The 17252-nt window shown below is 49.7% G+C and overlaps 1 protein-coding gene across 6 annotated transcripts; it reads left to right on the top strand.

Moving 5' to 3' along the window:
* The first annotated feature begins 240 nt into the window (after positions 1–240).
* Positions 241–14921, top strand: NUP50 (nucleoporin 50). Of its 6 annotated transcripts, XM_059681399.1 has the most exons (9): positions 491–661; positions 3176–3285; positions 4132–4210; positions 6042–6125; positions 7240–7426; positions 8418–9074; positions 11611–11692; positions 13373–13491; positions 14716–14921. In XM_059681399.1, the coding sequence occupies exons 3-9, from the start codon at positions 4142–4144 to the stop codon at positions 14913–14915; spliced, it is 1398 nt and encodes a 465-aa protein (XP_059537382.1). In that variant the 5' UTR covers positions 491–661; positions 3176–3285; positions 4132–4141; the 3' UTR covers positions 14916–14921. The 6 variants fall into 6 exon arrangements, with proteins under 6 accessions (XP_059537380.1, XP_059537379.1, XP_059537382.1 ...); XM_059681396.1 differs by lacking the exon at positions 3176–3285 and having other exon boundaries at positions 242–638; XM_059681398.1 differs by lacking the exon at positions 3176–3285.
* The last annotated feature ends 2331 nt before the right edge of the window (positions 14922–17252 follow it).

Below are 17252 nucleotides of genomic sequence, written 5' to 3'. Positions count from 1 at the left end.
CACGCTCACTGACTGCCCCGGCTCTCCCGAGCGCCTCGCAAGTCCCACCCGCGACTGCGCAGCCGCAGGGGCCGCGCGAACGCCTCCAACGCGCGCCTCGGCCGCCACGTGACCAACGTGCGTCCGCTCCGGCCCCGGCTCCCCGGCTGAGGCGCGCGCATGCGTGAGACATGGACGCTCCTCCCGGCGACGGTTTCCAAGCCTCTGGGCGCATGCGCCGCGCGCCGCCCCGCTGCCCGCCGAGTCAGGGCCCGCTGAGCTGGGCTGCCGTGCGCTTGCGCAATCGCCGGACGCGGGCGTTTCTTTCCTCCCTCTTTTCGAATTGGGTTTGAGAGGCGGATTGGAGTTAGAAAATGGCGGCCTGGGGCGCGCTCGGCGCTGTTCCCCCGGCGGTCTCCGGCTGAGAGGACGCTCCCCTCGCTGCCGAGCACAGACAGACGAGCCCCGGGGGACATGGTGTGTGAGGCTCCGGGCCTGCTCTTCTCCGAGTCCTTCGAGAATCTCCGCGCCCCGGAAGCGGCCAGGTGCGCTCAGCCGGCGACCGGCCGCCGCTGCAGACCCGAGCGCCGCGGCCGCGACCTCGGCCCTCCCTGCTCGCCGCCGCGCACCCAAGCTTCGCCGCGCCCACCGCCCAGCGAGTCCCGCGGCCGCCGCCCCGGAGGTGAGAGGCTAGGCAGCGGGGGAGGCGGAGGGGCCGGGCGCCGGGGCCTGGGGACGCGGAGCCGCACCGGCCTGTGGGACCCGGGGAGGAGACGCGGGATCGGGGTACGGGGTGCGGGCCTGGAAGGGGACCCTGGGCTGGAGGAGCCGGATCGGCGGGTGGGGCCCGGGCCCGGAGGGGGGTCCTGGGCAGGAGGAGCGGGGGTGCAGGTCCCAGGCCGGGGAGGGGCGCGGGGCGGTGGGTGCCGCGGGGGCGGGGCGGTGACAGCGGCCACGCCACCGCGGCTGTTTGTGAAGCGGCGCTCGGGGCCGCCTTAGGTGAGGCTCGCCCGGCGGCGGGGCCCGGGGCTGGGCCGGGCGGAGGCCGGCGGCCGGAGGGGGCAGGGCTGGCCCGGCGTGGCCTCCGGTTTCCTTCCCAGCGGCTCCTCTCGGTACTTCTGGCCCCTCGGTCGTCCCGCCTGTCTCTTCTCGCCCCTCCGCTCTCTCTCTGGCCTAGATCCCCCCCCCTTTTTTTTTAAAATATTTTTATTGATTTCCGAAAGGGAGGGAGAGAGAGTGCTAGAAGCATAAATGGTGAGGAAAAAAAATGATCGGCTGGAGCCTGCCGCCCAGGCCTGCGCCCTGACCGGGATCGCACCGTGACCTCCAGGCTCGCAGGTCGCCGCTCCGCCACCGAGCGACCTGGGCTGGGCGCTGGCTTCCCTTCTCACCGCGGCGCCGGGACACTGATCAGCCCGTTACTCTGTTCCTTCTTTAAAGATTTTTAGGGCGAGAGAGAGGGAGGGAGAAAGAAAAAGACATCGATTGTTATCCACTTTGTTTTTTTTTTTGCCAACTTGTCTCTTTTTTAAAAAATATATTTCTTTATTGATTTCAGAGAGGAAGGAAGAGGGAGAGAGAGATAGAAACATCAATGATAAGAGAATCATTGATCGGCTGCCTCCTGCACACCCTGCTGGGGATCAAGCCCGCGACCCAGGCATGTGCCCTTGGCCAGAATCAACCTGGGACCCTTCAGGCCGCAGGCTGACGCTCTAGCCACTGAGTCAAACTGGCTAGGGCCTGTCTCCTTTTTTAAAAAAAAATCTTTAGTGTCGAAAGTATTACGTACGCCCCCCTCTCCCTTGTTTATGCCTTTTTGCGTTCAGCTGTGGCTGCTGCTGTGCCCCGAGCGGGATGGAAGCGCAGCCGGCAGGCGGGGAGGAGGGCTTGTCCTCTTTTTCCTCCGACACCACCCTTCCAAGTGGGGTCCGACCTGTTTTCCCCTGGGGGTGCACTGATGCGGACAGAGTTCCCCCGGGCAGCGCTGGGTTTCACTTTCCCGTCGCAGCGCTTCCTGGGCCTCTTTGCCTCCCGTGGGGCCTTCCCGCCGCCAGCCCAGGCGCTTTGGGGTTCCGGAGGCTGAGCCTACGCCCCGGGCTCTGGGTGCCCGGCCTCGCTCCAGGACTCTGCTGGGATGCTGTATTCCTCATCTTGCACAAAGAAAAATTACTGTCTCCAGGGTCATACTTTGAAAACAGAATATGGGCTGGTTAAAATGTATTTTAAAGCTTGGCTCATAATTCAAGGAAATACTCTTTTTCCAAGGAACTTTCACGTTTTGGAGGAAGAATAGTATTTTATAGCCTTTGCTTCTAACAAAACTTATTTCTTTAATGGTATTTATTAAGCCCTTCCTCTGCTCCAGGCATTATCCTTAACTAAGTTTGTTTTTTGTTTATCTCACTTTGTTTTCATACCTCCCTGTTCTACATGTGAAAAACGGAGGCACAAAAATGAAACAGCTTGTGGGAGGAAATGGGAAACCTGGGTTTCCAGCTTCTTACTGTAGCATTTCCCAAATAGGAGTGTCCCAGGTCACCCACTCAGCAGCTAGCACACCTGTCAGGGATGGGCAGGCTTGGGTGTTTGGCGTTCAACCAGCACACAGAACAGAGCCCCCTGCCCTCTGGTGGGGCCCTGACTGTGCCTGTGGTAGGACATGAGAGCAGCTACTTTTAGATTGTTTTGCTGCGCCTTATGATTATCCACTGTGGGTATGAGTTAGAGGTTAAATTCTTACTTTATTACAGTTTCTGTACTTTCAGCTCCACCTCCTTTTCCTTTTAATATCTTATTAACAGTTAATAGTTCATCTTAATAGCAACAGTGATTATTTCAACTTCTCACCTCTCCTGCCCTCTGGTGGGAGTGGGAGTGGGAGTTATTGAGCAGCAAAATGGCCAAAAGAATGCAGGCAGAGAGACCTGGCCCTGGACAGTCAAGTTCAGTAAGGAATTATGTGTAAAGCTACATTGTTTTCGTTTGGATTACAAAAATTAGTAGCCAGACTTGACCCAGTGTTTGCGGGGAGACATTCACAAGGGGACTCAAACATTATTAGGATGCTATTCGAAGCTGAAAACCCCCTATGTAATTACGGGGGTGGATTTTGGAGGACTTTGGAATGTCAGCAAGTGATGTTTATTTTATAGGCATTAAAGAGCAGTAGGTGATGCATAAGTTTGTATCCTAGTGAACATGAACTTCTAGGAACTTACCCGGGGGTTGTGGTATTGCGGGCAAACCAAGGTGGAAAGAGACTGTCAGAAAGGCTGTGGGAGGTTCCGGAGCCCTCAGCGAATGGTTAGTTCCTGGGCGAGCGTTTCTTGGCCCCTTGGCTGGCGAGTTATGCCGCTCACAGTGGAGCCCTCCATTGATGGTTTTTGTTTCTGATGGCAGAGGATGTGATGTAGGATCAAAAAACAAATGACAAAGGGACAGGTGCCAGCAACCCTCTTTCGATAACATGTCATTCCCGCCTCGCACCCTGCCCTGCCCCACCCCGCAATGGTGTCATAGGAACTGAGCTCATGGCTTACTTTGAAAGGGTTATAAATTCTCAGAATGTTAACACATCCATATTAATTACAGTTTGAGCTTTTAAATGATGTCCTATTTTAGCAATATGTAATTTGGGGTAATTAAATGTTCAGTCTTGGGAAATGTATTTACACCAATGCCTGTAGCCTAAACAAGAGGACTTATGCTATGAACTTATGACCAACATCTTATTAAATTCCTACCTAAGCATGAACTTCACTGGATCATCTTGAAGAGAATTTGAAATATTTAAAATGTTTTGTCTGTAGCAGGCTGTAAGTATAATTTGCATAGAATAAGTTAGTTAAGCACTTCTTGATTATGTGTAGTGCTTAAAATTTCAGTTTTAAACAATCAGTTGAGGTTGCATATAACTTTCTTTCAAATAGAGTTGTTTTAGTGTTGAGAAGACCTACCCTGCTTCCTCGAGTAATCCTGTAGTGGATTTGAAACAGTGGGAACCTAAGAGCACCTTTGTAAAGTCCCGTTAAAGCCGTTCCCAGGGGAGTGTTTCCTGTCTCATTTCATGCTAGAGTGAATTTTGAAAATTCTTTGTAAGAGTGAACTCTTGGTCTAGAAGAACAAATCTTCTAATCTTTTTACTTTTAGCTTCGAAAAAATGGCCAAAAGAATTGCTGAGAAGGAACTGACAGATAGGAATTGGGATCAAGAAGACGAAGCCGAAGAGGTAAAAAGTAGTTTTCCTGAGAGTGATTTCGTCCTGCTTCTCAGTTTAAACTGGGTTCCTCGTGAAGACCATCCTGCCCGGGAAATAGTGTGGTTTCTAGTGACCGGTACTTAATAGAGACATTATTTCCACCAGTACCTAGTTCCGGAATATTGGGCTCCCTGTAGAAGCACCTTCCTCCTGAATTTCATACACTTGCAGCATTCTGAACCCGTGGTTTTAATCAAAGCTGAAGGATGAGTAAATGATCGAGTCACGAACTTAGCGCAGTGCCACGCTCAGACCTGACAGTGGACACCACCACCATCTTGGTCTGCCGTCCCTGTCATTTCAGATTCAGATGGTTGAGGTCCCCTCCCGCATGCTAATCTTCTCACAGCCCAGCTTCAGTTCTCCTTCTTACACATCTGAGGTGCCCCCCTCCCCCCAACAATGGCATTCATGGAAATGGAGTTTATATTGGCCCAGTTTCTTCCCTAACAAAATCAGAATGGCCTTCCCTGAGGAAATCTTCTTGTTTTTCTGGGTGCTTCATCGGCAGTGTGGGACACCCAGGCCGGTTCACCAAGGAAGCCTGCACCCAAGCTAAGAGGATAATGTCAAGTAAAATAAAATAAAGAATCTGCAGGTGTCTTCAAGCTTACTCTTAGACTAGAGGCCCGATGCACGAAAATTTGTGCAAGAGGACACCTTTCTTCCCTCGGCTGCTGGCACCAGCTTCCCTCCGGCACCGGACCCGGGCTGGCTTCCCTTGGGCCGCCCCCAGTCACCTGGGACCCAGCTGGCTTCCCTCCGTCCCCAGCTTTGTCAGGAAGGGCATGCAGAATGACGTCCGGAATGACATGGGTCTAGTTAGCATATTATCCTTTTATTATTATAAATGGCTATCTTTCTGAGTCTATATCCTAGTATTAATATTTTTCCTTTACAAATGTTTGCACCAATATGGTTAGGAAAGTCAAAATCACAGGCATGTTAATATTTTAACAAGGCTTTTAACATTTCTAGCTGCCATCATGCTTTTTTGCCAAGACTTGGGTAACTGTATTTTTCCCCCGAGTCTTACAGACAGCTACATTCTGAGCCCAGTAAGTTTTAGACTACCATATAAAGATTGCTTTGACATTAAAATACTTCAGGAATGAAAGAACTCCCGTTTGGATAGTTGCTAATGAATGAATGTGGAAAGACAGTTACATTTGGGCAAATGCAACTAAATGATCCCTTCTGTGGCTGCAGAGACCTCTGACATTTCCTGAAATAGCTGGGGACGGAAGTTTTTACAGGGAATACTTAACGCCAGCCGGCTATTTCAGAGCTCTTTGTAAAAGTAATAATTATGTGTTTCATAAATACAATTTTACTTTTGAAAACGGTAGCAGTAAGAGACTAGATTTGGGCACCTGGGTTTCAGAACTTGTTCCACTCCCAGCAGTTCATGATCTTTAAGGTACCTTCCAGCTTAAGTTTGATTAATACCTTTGAATGTATTTGAAATATTTGAAAGCTGTGCTAAGTAGTTTTGCACCAAAGTTTTGGTGGCCTTAGCCTTGTCAGACTTTCGTGCACGCACTCCTCTCTCTCTGATTCAAATCTTGGATTTGTATGCTCCAGAAGACTGGTGGTTCACCTGACTAGCATTGGAATTCACCAAGATAGAGCATGGATATGAATTTTAATGTGCCCTCGCTATAATTTGTATTACGAGGATTAACAGTACTTTGAAAACTAGCAGATAATAGATGAGTTTGCCTGGTCTAGCTTTTTCATTCAGCATTTTATCTCCATTTTGACCTTATCTTACTGCTGTTTAATTTGTGTACTCCTGCAGGTGGGAACATTCTCAGTGGCCAGTGAGGAAGTCTTGAAGAATAGAGCCATAAAGAAAGCAAAGCGTAGAAATGTTGGATGTGAAGTGAGTGATTTCTGCAGCTTTCTGGGGGGCGGGGGGAGGGACAGTCAGATCGGTAAGTGCTCATAAAGTGCTTTCTCCACTTGGGAAAGCACTTGGTGTAGAACAGTGGTCCCCAGCCTTTCGGCCCTCACGGACCACCGGTTGGCGACCGCTGGTGTAGAACATACAGAACAATGAGCACGGGGGGGGGGGGGGGGGGAGTTGCTTACAGGGAGCTCCCACTGCGGAAGCGATACAGATGCAGAGAAATTAGAGTTGGGTGCCACTGTGGAGGAGGAAATGGGGACAGCAACACGGAAGACCAGAGAAGTGCGTGTCAGTAGCAGTGAGGAAGGACAAGAAGGAATTCTCAGTCTCCCTGCTGCCTGGGGTCAAGGTGTGGGTTGGAGGAGTCCTTTAACCATCACAGAGCCTTTCCCGTGTCCACTGTGTCTCACGTTAAAATGCTTCCTTCCTGTGCTCGGAAGATCAAGGAGGAGCTGTATGTAGCTCAGAAACTGCAGTCACGTGGTCAGGGTTCGGCAGTCACCCCACCTTCTCCTGGGACTGTGCGCAGCCCTCATGCATTCCAGACCGGGCCTCTGGGTCAGGCAGGGAGGGGGTTTGAACACGCCGGTGGCAGCTGCGGGAGGAGCTGTGCCTCTGCGGCGGCTCTGTCCGTTCCACGTTCTTTCCTTGTTTCCTCTCGTTCTTTAGGCTGGTGTTTAGTTGGCTGTAGGCGATCAGCCAGGTGATGTTTGATGGGGAAAGGGCCAACCTCACTAGGAAGGAAATGATGGCATTCGTTTTGGAAATGTCCTTAAGGGTGGTGTGGAGAACTCTACAAGCCACTAGGTAGACTGGCGGCTTCTCAGAGCAGGAGTGGAGCGAGAGGGGGAGGCAGGAGGAATCAGCCGTCCGGAGGCTGACGCCGCGGGGGTGAGAAGAGCTCATGAGGGGGACGGAGCTCTGGTTTGCACAGCTGTCGTGAGTAAAATCGCTCCTGTCCTGTTTCTGCTCTTGCCAGCAGTTTTCCTATAGCGGAGGTTGCATGATTTAGCCAAGGTAATACTGCCACTCACTCGCTTACCGCTTATAAAAATTACAGTATCTATGCTCTTTCTTTCTATTTCAGTCTGATGGTGGAGGGGCCTTTAAAGGCTTTAAAGGGCTGGTGGCACCTTCTGGAGGAGGAGGGTTTTCTGGATTTGGTGCTTGTGTTGGAGGGAAGCCTTTGGAAGGACTGTCCAATGGAAACAGCATGACAGGTGCCCCACTCTTCTCCGGTGCGAGAGCTGCCACCGAGACCAAGGTGGCCTTTGGTAAGTAGGTCCCCCCTCACTCCCTCACATCTGTGTAAAGATAACCATGAACATCACTTCGCAGAGGTGTTTTTCTTGTACTTACCCTGGTCCTGGAACTACATGAGCAAGAACAGTCATAATGAAACACAGAAATGAGGGAAATGGTGGCTATTTGCGTTCTGAGTAGAGAATGAGCTTTTGAGCCAAAATATGACTAGGTTCTGTTCTCAGCTCTGCCAGTTATCAGCTCCTCGCCCTTCGTGAAGTTCCTTAACCTCCGAGCCTCCAGATGTTTAACTGAAACGAGAATGAGTGATGAGAATTGACCTAAGGGTCAGAGGAGGAGAGGAAGCTCTTAGTGGGCCTCTGTAAAGGCCTGTTCCCCATCCCGCCTTCGTTAATACGTGTACCAAAGACTTTGTGTGTGGCACACACCTTCCGAAACTTGGGGGTCCTCCCCTCTAGATTTAGGATGTGTTGGTTGCCTGATCTTGTTTTGAGGGAATTAGTTAAGATCTCGGGATTAGCAGTAGAGAATAAGATCATGGATTAAAATCTTGAGTCCTTGGAAAAGAGCCCCACTCATTGGATTGTTTTAGCTAGTTATTCTAAAAGTTTCCCTTTTAATGAGGCAGAATGTTTAGTGTGATTAAAATAAAATTAACTTTCTGTTAAGATTTTAACTGCATTAATGATGTTCATTCCTACAGCCTTGGGGATTAAGTTTTGTACTCAGAGTATTTTGACAGTTCTGGGTAAAATGGACATCCTTTTGAAGGAAAAGATTATTTTAAAATTACTGATGCGAGCATATAATAGATACTGTTCCTGTGTAGAGTTTGATTTGATTTTTGTGGGAACCAGATCCTAAATGTTAGATGTGCACATACTTGAACTGTCACAAAAATGGGATGCAATAGAGGCAGAAAATACGAAGAGCAATACAGAAATCTAGATTATTTAGTCAAATCACCTTCTAAATAAATCTTAAAGCTTGACTTTCCCTTAGGATCTGTTGCTGCAAATGGCCCCGCCTCCTTGGTTGATAATAAGATTTCAAACCCCAAAAGGAATGGTGACAGTCAGTCCTCTAGTCTTTCCTCAAGCACCACTCACCAAGGGAACGCCTACCACAAGCAGCTGGCGGCCTTGAACTGCTGTGTGCGGGACTGGATCGTGAAGCATGTGAACGCGAACCCGCTGTGCGACCTGACGCCTGTCTTTAAAGACTATGAGAACTACTTAGCGGGCATTGAGCAGCAGCTTGGTGACAGCGGGAGCGGCGGCTCCGAAAGGAAACCCAGCAAAATGTCCCTCGACTCACAGCCTCCCTCCCTGTTTGGTTCAACAAAGTCACAGCAAGAGTCAACATTTTTGTTTCATGGGGATAAAACTGCGGGCACCTCTGAAAAGAAGACAGAGGCTGTGCCTGAAAAAAAGGGGGACCCATCACTAGGAGCGACAAGTGCCTCGTTTAATTTCGGCAAGAAAATTGATGGTTCTGTTTTGGGCTCCTTAAACTCTGGCCCCCTGGCTGGGTTTTCATTTCCTTCTGGAAACTCCAGTTTATTTGGCAAAGACATTACCCAGAGTAAGCCCGTTCCTTCACCATTCTCCGCTCCAGCACCGGAGGGCCTGGCCGGGGGCGGCAGTGCCGGCTGCAAAGGTGAGTGGGATGTTTATCCTTCAGTCCGGTTGTGGTCTGTGGAGGTTTGTGTTTAGTGGAAGAAGCAGAGACGTGCCGCCATCATTTCCGAGCCGCGTGATCCAGGACAGGCTGGCGAGCCTCTGAGTCTCCGCTTCCTTATTTGCAAAATGGAGTCAAGTCTGTGTTGTAGGTGATAGATCCTCCCTTCCCCCAACTGGTGGGCTGAGTATGACGTAATCCGAAGCCGGGAAATACCTGAGTGACACCGTGTACCTTCTATGGACTATACATTGAACCACCAATCCACACCTGTCCAATACCCTAAGCCAGCGGTTCTCAACCGATGGGCCGAGACCCCTTTGGGGGTCGAACGACCCTTTCACAGCGGTCACCCATCGGAAAACACATAAATATAATTACATATTGTTTTTGTGATTAATCACTATGCTTTAATTATGTTCAATTTGTAACAATGAAAATACATCCTGCATATCAGATATTTACATGACGATTCATAACAGTAGCAAAATTACAGTTATGAAGTAGCAACGAAAATAATTTTATGGTTGGGGGTCACCACAACATGAGGAACTGTATTAAAGGGTCACGGCATTAGGAAGGTTGAGAACCACTGCTCTAAGCCCTTGTTCCTATATGGACTAGACCAGGGGTGGGCAAACTTTTTGACTCGAGGGCCACAATGGGTTCTTAAACTGGACCGGAGGCCGGAACAAAAGCATGGATGGAGTGTTTGTGTGAACTAATATAAATTCAAAGTAAACATCATTACATAAAAGGGTACGGTCTTTTTTTTTTTTTTTTTTTTTAGTTTTATTCATTTCAAACGGGCCTACTCCGGCCCGCGGGCCGTGGTTTGCCCCCGGCTGGACTATACATTAAGCCACCAGTCAGCGCGCTGAGTACACTGAGCCCCCATTCCTTCCCATCCTCCCCCCAAAAGGCGCGCTCGCCTCCGCCCGGGTTGCTGTTCTCCGCTTGCTAGACAGCCTGGCAGGTCTTCTCCCTGAAGAAAGCCTGTGACCCTGGTTTTCCTGGTTTTCGGCTCCCGACTGGTCTCTCAGTAGGGTTATTGGGAGGATTAAGGATAGAAAGATTAAGAAGATGAGATTTCTGGCACAGTGATTTTGAAAAGTATCGAATACATGGTTTGTATGTAGAGAATTAAGTGAATTAACGTTTGAAAAATTGTATTTTATTGAGAGTTTATCATGAATGTCCACTGAATTGTTTGTATTTAGGAGATTTGGTTGTCAGTAAAGTCACATAGCAGAGCAGGGCTGTAAATTTAACAGGGAGACTTCATAAGTCAGGGGAACAAATGCACGAAGTCTCTCCAAGACATGTCTGGGTTGCACCGCCTTCCAGGACGTCTGCTGTGTGTGGTGTCTGCCCCTTTTTGTCCACAATCCATTGTTTGAGCACCAGAATTGTTTCTCCTAGAGCCGCTTTTTAGTTTAGGGAGTTTTATGGGAATGCCTTTCTCTTTAAGAGGATGGGCATTTGCCGCTGTTGCCCTGTCTTTGATCTCCCCTGTGTTGGGGCTGGAGTGAAAGGAAGCCCTGTTCTGGCTCCTGCAGGGTGGGGGTGGGGGCCAGAACAGGGGAGGCATGTGATCCAGACAAAGCTCAGGTTACTTACCCTTGGCTTTGGAGTGATTTCTCTGACAACTTTGCTTATTTTCCCTCTGGTTGATGTTTGTTCCTTGGCATGAGGCAGGTGTGGTCACAGGGACATTTGGGGGTGAAAGTCTTAGAAGCATAGCTGAGATTTTAATGTTCCAGTGCTGATCTGAGTATATTCATAAGTGTTTATTACCTATCTGTGTGCCCGAGGCTTCACACATCACAATTGGAAGGAAAGTTTTATTGATCAGGAAGGTGCCAACTGAGAAGATGGGAGACAACCTCAAGTCCATCTTAAGGAAGTACAAAATTCAGGCTTTTTTATGTGAAGGGAAGGGGCGGAGGGAGGGCAAGAGTGATGGACCCCAGGCCACAGGGTCCGAGGAAGACTGCTCCCTCTGTTGACCCTGTTGATGTGAGTCTGTTGGAGGTTCCTGCAGATCTTTGGAAACCAGCATGTGCTCCCGCGTCCGGGAGAGGCACTTCCTGGTCAGGGGCAAGCAGGACTCTAAGGATTCGCCGTCTGTGAGAGAAGGCACTGGCCTGCAGGCTCTGGGAACAGCAGGTTGACAGTGGAGTCAGAGGCCCAGCACTTCACTCTGTCACGTGTTTGGTTTGTTTGTTTTTCTGTAAAAGTTTGCATATGCACTGCATCATAAGCAAGGACATTTTTTCATTCCAGGGCTTTCTACAAATTGACGGTTGCTTTAGACTAGAGAAGTATGTTCCCATTAAAAATTGTTCTCGTTTTTCACAAAATAATAAAAACCCAGTGGGTGCACACACAGAATTTGATATCAGATTACGTGGAATTTTAGGTGAAAGGGGCGGGGGGTAGGTAACAAACTTCCTTTATCACATTATTAACTCTTGATTTGAATGTTACTGAGTTCGTGTTGTTTTTATAAAAGGTGGAGATGAAGAAGAAAATGATGAGCCGCCCAAAGTAGTAGTTACTGAGGTCAAAGAAGAAGATGCTTTTTACTCCAAAAAGTAAGTAAGAGTCGGAGCCGAGGAATCCACTTGGTGAAAGTTTTCAGAGACGTGAACGGAGGCTTCTGACATTTCTTCTGACGTTGTCCCAGAATCTACTGTGCCAGGCTGTGCCCACTCCTTGAACTGGAGCGAGGAAGAATTCTCGGCCCGTTTATTTAAAAACAAACAGGTTCTAGACATTTTCTCTGGGCACACACAGCCTTCTCTCCTGCCCATCCAGCCCTTCTGCTTCAACTTCAGTGTGCTGTAAAGAGGGCCTTCCGGCCCCTCTGGGCTACTTCCTCTCCCCTTTCTCTCCTCCCTGCCCCTCCCCTCCTCCATCCCCCACCAGGAAGTCACCGGGCACTGGCTGGGGTTCAGTGCTACTTCTGCTCTCTGATCCGTCCTGGAGACTTGCTGGCCTTCATGGATTCTCTCGCAGGTCTGCCCAGCCCGTTCCATGAAGGCTGTGTGAACACTGTCTTCCCTGCTGTCGGGGCTGCTTTGTTTTTATATTTATTGGGGTGACATTGGTTAATAGAATTATAGAGGTGTCAGTGAAACTGTGACACATCGTCTGTGAATTGCACCGTGTTCACCACCCAAAGTCACACGCCTCCATCACCGCATATTCGACCTGCTTTTGCTTTGACGTGAAAGCTGCAGCTTTTAGAAGAAAGCAGAAGGGGGTTTTGAGTTAACTCTCAACGAAATGAAATTAGTACTTTTAAGAGATATTTACTGAAAAATATTTTTGCCATTTTAGAAGCTTCCCTAGAGGTGTTTTTCTAATAGAAAAAGTTCAGCCTAATGAATCAGCATTTTCATAACAAAAAAATCACCATGTCCTCTGAGATTCCCAAGTGTTAACTACTGCTGAGAACTTCTAAAAGAGGCAACAATTCCTTTTGCCTGTTTTTAAGATTAATTTACACAGATGACTGAAGGCGTCGTCCGTTTTTTTCCTAATCTGAGCAAATCAGAGGAGCAGTGGTTTTGGTTTGTTTATTGATAACCTAAGGCGCTGTGTGACACGGACTTCTAGGAGATGTTTTACTGCGTTGTCAGTAGTTAGGGAGATAAAAAATTGTTGGAGTCCTGAATTCAGAAATAAGAAAGGAAAAAAGGGGAGGGCTGTGGGCAGTGTTTGTTCTGTTTTGCTGTTTTCTTTTTTTAAGTTAATCCTCACCGGAGGGTATTTTTCCATTGATTTTTAGAGAGAATAGAAGGGAGGGGGAGAGACAGAGAGAGAAACATCAATGTGAGAGAGAGACATATTGATTGGTTGCCTTCCACGCTCACCCTGACCAGGGCTGGGGATCAAGCCTGCAACCTGGGACCCTTCAGTCCGTGGGCTGATGCTCTCTCTATCCACTGAGCCAAACCAGCCAGGGCTTTTCTCTATTTGTTCTTGTCCTTGGAAGACCAGATGGCCGTGATTTTGATTGTCTTGAGAAAGGGTAGTTTCAGAAAGTTATGTAATAATTTGGAAAAGTAGTGGGAAAGGCTCTCAAATATCTAACCAGGCGTTCCTGTTCTGGCCCGTGCCCAGACCCAGTCGGGGTCCACAAAGATGGGTCTTGAAGCTTCCTCTGCTCATTCACTAGAGATTTTCCACACAAGTATGAATGGCGGTTGTTAGAAACAGACTTGATTTGTCATTGTTTGTCTGACTGTACCTATTGTTTTTCTCCGTAGGTGTAAACTTTTTTACAAGAAAGACAATGAATTTAAAGAGAAGGGTGTAGGTACTCTGCATTTAAAACCTACAGCGAATCAGAAGACACAGCTGTTGGTGCGGGCAGACACCAACTTAGGTGGGTGCCCTTTCTCCCAGGCGGCACCGCATCGGCACCGCCCCGTGGCCCCGTGGCGAAGCCCTTCACTTGCTCGGCTCAGTCTTTGGGGTTTTCAAGTCCATTGATGTGGGATTGGGAGCAGAGGAGACCGTTCAGGCCACATTCATCCTGGACTTAGCGGTTCTTGCGGATTGATTTGAGTCCTGGGGGATAGTGTGTAAGAACATGCGCTGCTGAAAGCTATAGCACAGCGGTTCTCAACCTGTGGGTCGCGACCCCTTTCGGGGTCGAACGACCCTTTCACAGGGGTCGCCTGAGACCATCGGAAAACACATATATAATTACATATTGTTTTTGTGGTTAATCACGATGCTTTAATTATGTTCAATTTGTAACAATGAAAGTATATCCTGCATATCAGATATTTACATGATGGTTCATAACAGTAGCGACATTGTAGTTATGAAGTAGCAACGAAACTAGTTTTATGGTTGGGGGTCCCCACAACATGAGGAGCTGTATGAAAGGGTCGCGGCGTTAGGAAGGTTGAGAACCGCTGCTAGAGCAAGACATTAACAAAATGGTCTGCGGGCTGCTCCTTTGTGTTAGAGACGTGACTCAGAAGCTGGAGGTGAATTGGATGGTTTAATGATAGACACACAAGGGGAAGAATCACTCATTTAAAGGAGTCCTCTTATGTAGCAAGTAATCATACCGCACTCCCCTTAGCCACCCTCCAGCTGGGCCCTCAGAACGGTCCGTGGAAGGGGCTTGGAGGGGCCTGCGGTCTAGAGGCCGCGGCGGGCCCCAGGCGGGAGGAGGTCTCCGCCAGCCTTGCTCTCTCTCCCTGTGAGCCGGGCTGTGGGCGGGACCGGCAGCGCTCCGCTCCCCAGGGAGCCGGCCCCGGGACGCGTTTCTTCGCTGACCGCTGTGTGTGCCGATGGCAGGCAGTGTGCCCGTCCTTCATCCCACAGTGGCCGGGCCGGCGGGATGGAGGGCGGGAGAGGCGGCTGCTCCACAGTCAGGCACAGCCAGTCCTGCTGGGGCCTCGGGGGCCTCTCGGGACACCATGCTGGCCTCGGTCAGGACCGGCCCGTTCCTGTGACATTCCCGTGGCCCCGTTTCCGTCCATGGAGTGCCAGGGGGCTGCATGTTTCATGTTCAGCGCCTGAGAGCTCTGGTTTCATGGGGCTGCAGTTTGTATGATTTGGGTTGTGTGTGTTTTTGTTTCCTTAAATGCAGGCAACATATTGCTGAACGTCCTGATCCCGCCCAACATGCCGTGCACCCGGACCGGGAAGAACAACGTGCTCATCGTCTGCGTGCCCAACCCCCCGGTGGACGAGAAGAACGCCGCCGCCCCCGTGACCATGCTGATCCGGGTCAAAACCAGCGAGGACGCGGACGAGCTGCACCAAGTCCTCCTGGGGAAGGACGCCTAGCCCGCCCGGAGTCAGGTTGCTGCTTCCGTGACGTTCTGAGAACTTTTAGATAACTACAGCCTGTGAGCAAGATTAATACGGCCAATAAACCTTTACTGTTTAGTGTGAAGAACTGCCTAATGTGTAAACTGCATTTGAAAGAAATTTTGGTATTTTTAATGTTCATTTATTAAACTAACCACAAGTGATTTCTTAATGGACCGAAATCAGGGCAGTGATCGGATTTCCCAAAGCTTCCCACCCGCGGGTTGGGGCGAGGCGGGGCCGTGGGGACAGCGCCCCTCCCAGGGGAAGCGCTGCCCTGCTGGCGGGGTGTGCTTGCTTTAAGTGTTCTTCTAAAGCTGCGGCGCGGGTCCTGAACGTCACCCTCTGCCGGGCCGCTCAGCAGACGTGGCCTTGCCCCTGCAGGCTGCTGGGCAGGACCCAGAACTGCTTTTCTTTTTACAGGAAACAAGGACTGTTCTTTAGTTGTGGAGTGTGATTCATGAGATGCTGTTACTTCTGTGTCCCCTCAGGACACATGGTTAAGGGGGGTTGCCAGGGATGAGATTTAAAAGCACAAATTTGGTCGCTTATCCTTTGAAAGTCGTCCTACAGCAGAAAGTGAATGTGCTTGTACCACGCGAGCCCTGCGGGTCTACAACCACCTACTGCTCACGCCCCAGGAATCCACCAGGAAAGGGGGGGAAGCGTGTGTGTAAATGCTGCCTTTACCTTGGACGCCGGGATATTCCATATTCCCATCAAGTTCCAGTTCCTTTCTGAGTGAGGTGTTCAGGGTGCCCCCGGGGAGGGGAGTGCCATTGGCACAGGCGTGCCGCGCTGCTTCCCCACGGCTGTCGGGCAGCGCACACCAGCTTCCCTCAGACAGCATGTGAGAGACGGGCTTTGGAGGTTGACATGCCGATGTTGCTGAATGGTTAGCGCTGGCATCAGGCGAACTTGTTTAAGGCTGGTTGGTGCCTGAGGGCTCACACTGTGTGTTCTGACCTTCAGCACATCTTCTGACTTAGAAAAGAGGAGTCAAATAATTGTAGCTAGTGTAGTTTTTTTAAAAAAACAAGCTACAATTTTTAGATGTAAAGGCGGCGGGGAAACATGATCAAATACAATAAATATTGGAGGCCAGGTGGCTGGACCAATGTGTGCCATGAGATTCCTGCACCGCTCTGTCTGTTAACTGCACGGGCGTCGGCCAGGGTGGCGGGGTGAACGCGCAGACAGGCGTGCTTGCTGTGATGGGTGTGGGCCAGCTCGTCTCCTGCCACCCAGGCAGAAGCAACAGTGGTTTTGCATTTACTGCTTAGAATTGGGATTATTCGTGTGCTCTGGTTACAGATGATTGATAATAAACAAGCTGTTTATTATTGATGCTGTTAGAGTGGCCCTGCCCCTGCCCCTGCCCCGGGCACATAGGTTCTCTGTGTATCCAGCTGTCAGGGTGAGGAAGCACAGCCCCGCCCGGAACAGCCGAATCAGCAGGGAACAGGTGGCCGTGGTGCATCGTTGTTAGCTTTTTTTTTTTAAGTTGGGATCATAATTTTAATCGTTAGCTTTTGTGTGACTGGCAAGATGCGCCACGGCAGGGGCGCGGGAACACCTGTGAGGGTGGTTCGCTTACGTCTTTCAAACCAGTGGTGGATATGTGTGCTTCTCTCCTAACATTCCCAGCAAATTCTTGCTGCTAAGACTCACTGTTAAAGTGAAAATTACAGGGAAAAATGTGATGTGTGTACCATAACTCAAAATGGGATATTTTCTTACAATTCTTACGCTTCAGGAACTTGTTGGTCTCCACCTTAAATAGGTGCTGGGTACCGGCGCCTGGGAACGCGGATTTCACCGTACCCCGACCTCCTCGCCTGCGGCCTGGGAGGCCGGCCTTTCCTCCCCGGGCGGGACAGCTATGCCCTCCCCGTGCGGTCATGCTCATCCTTAACAAAGAGTTAGAAATGAGTCTTTAAAATGTTTAAATGTGGACTGAAATGTTCATTTTTGGTTTAAGATCCTATAAAGTGTGTTATGTATGTGGCCTACAGTTAGTGTATCTTTCGTTCAGAATCAGGTATTGTTGCATCTTGACAAATACTGAGCATCCCAGCGGCCTTGTCCACACTGATGTGTCCTTCTCAACCTTTTGAGCCTCCCCAGTAGGCGAAACACCGCTGTGGGCTCCTCCTGTTAGACTTACAGACGGAAGATGTGTGTCCAGGTGTTTTTTAATTTCAGAGAGAGGAAGGGAGAGGGAGAGAGATAGAAACATCAGTGATAATAGAAAATCATTGATTATCAAGCCCAAAACCCAGGCACATGCCCTGACCAGCAAAAATACTGTGA

The sequence above is a fragment of the Myotis daubentonii genome, chromosome 2, assembly GCF_963259705.1.
Source record: "Myotis daubentonii chromosome 2, mMyoDau2.1, whole genome shotgun sequence".
Classification (NCBI taxonomy): domain Eukaryota; kingdom Metazoa; phylum Chordata; class Mammalia; order Chiroptera; family Vespertilionidae; genus Myotis; species Myotis daubentonii.
Note: the sequence above shows the minus strand (reverse complement) of the source record. Positions and strands in the feature narration are given on the sequence as shown.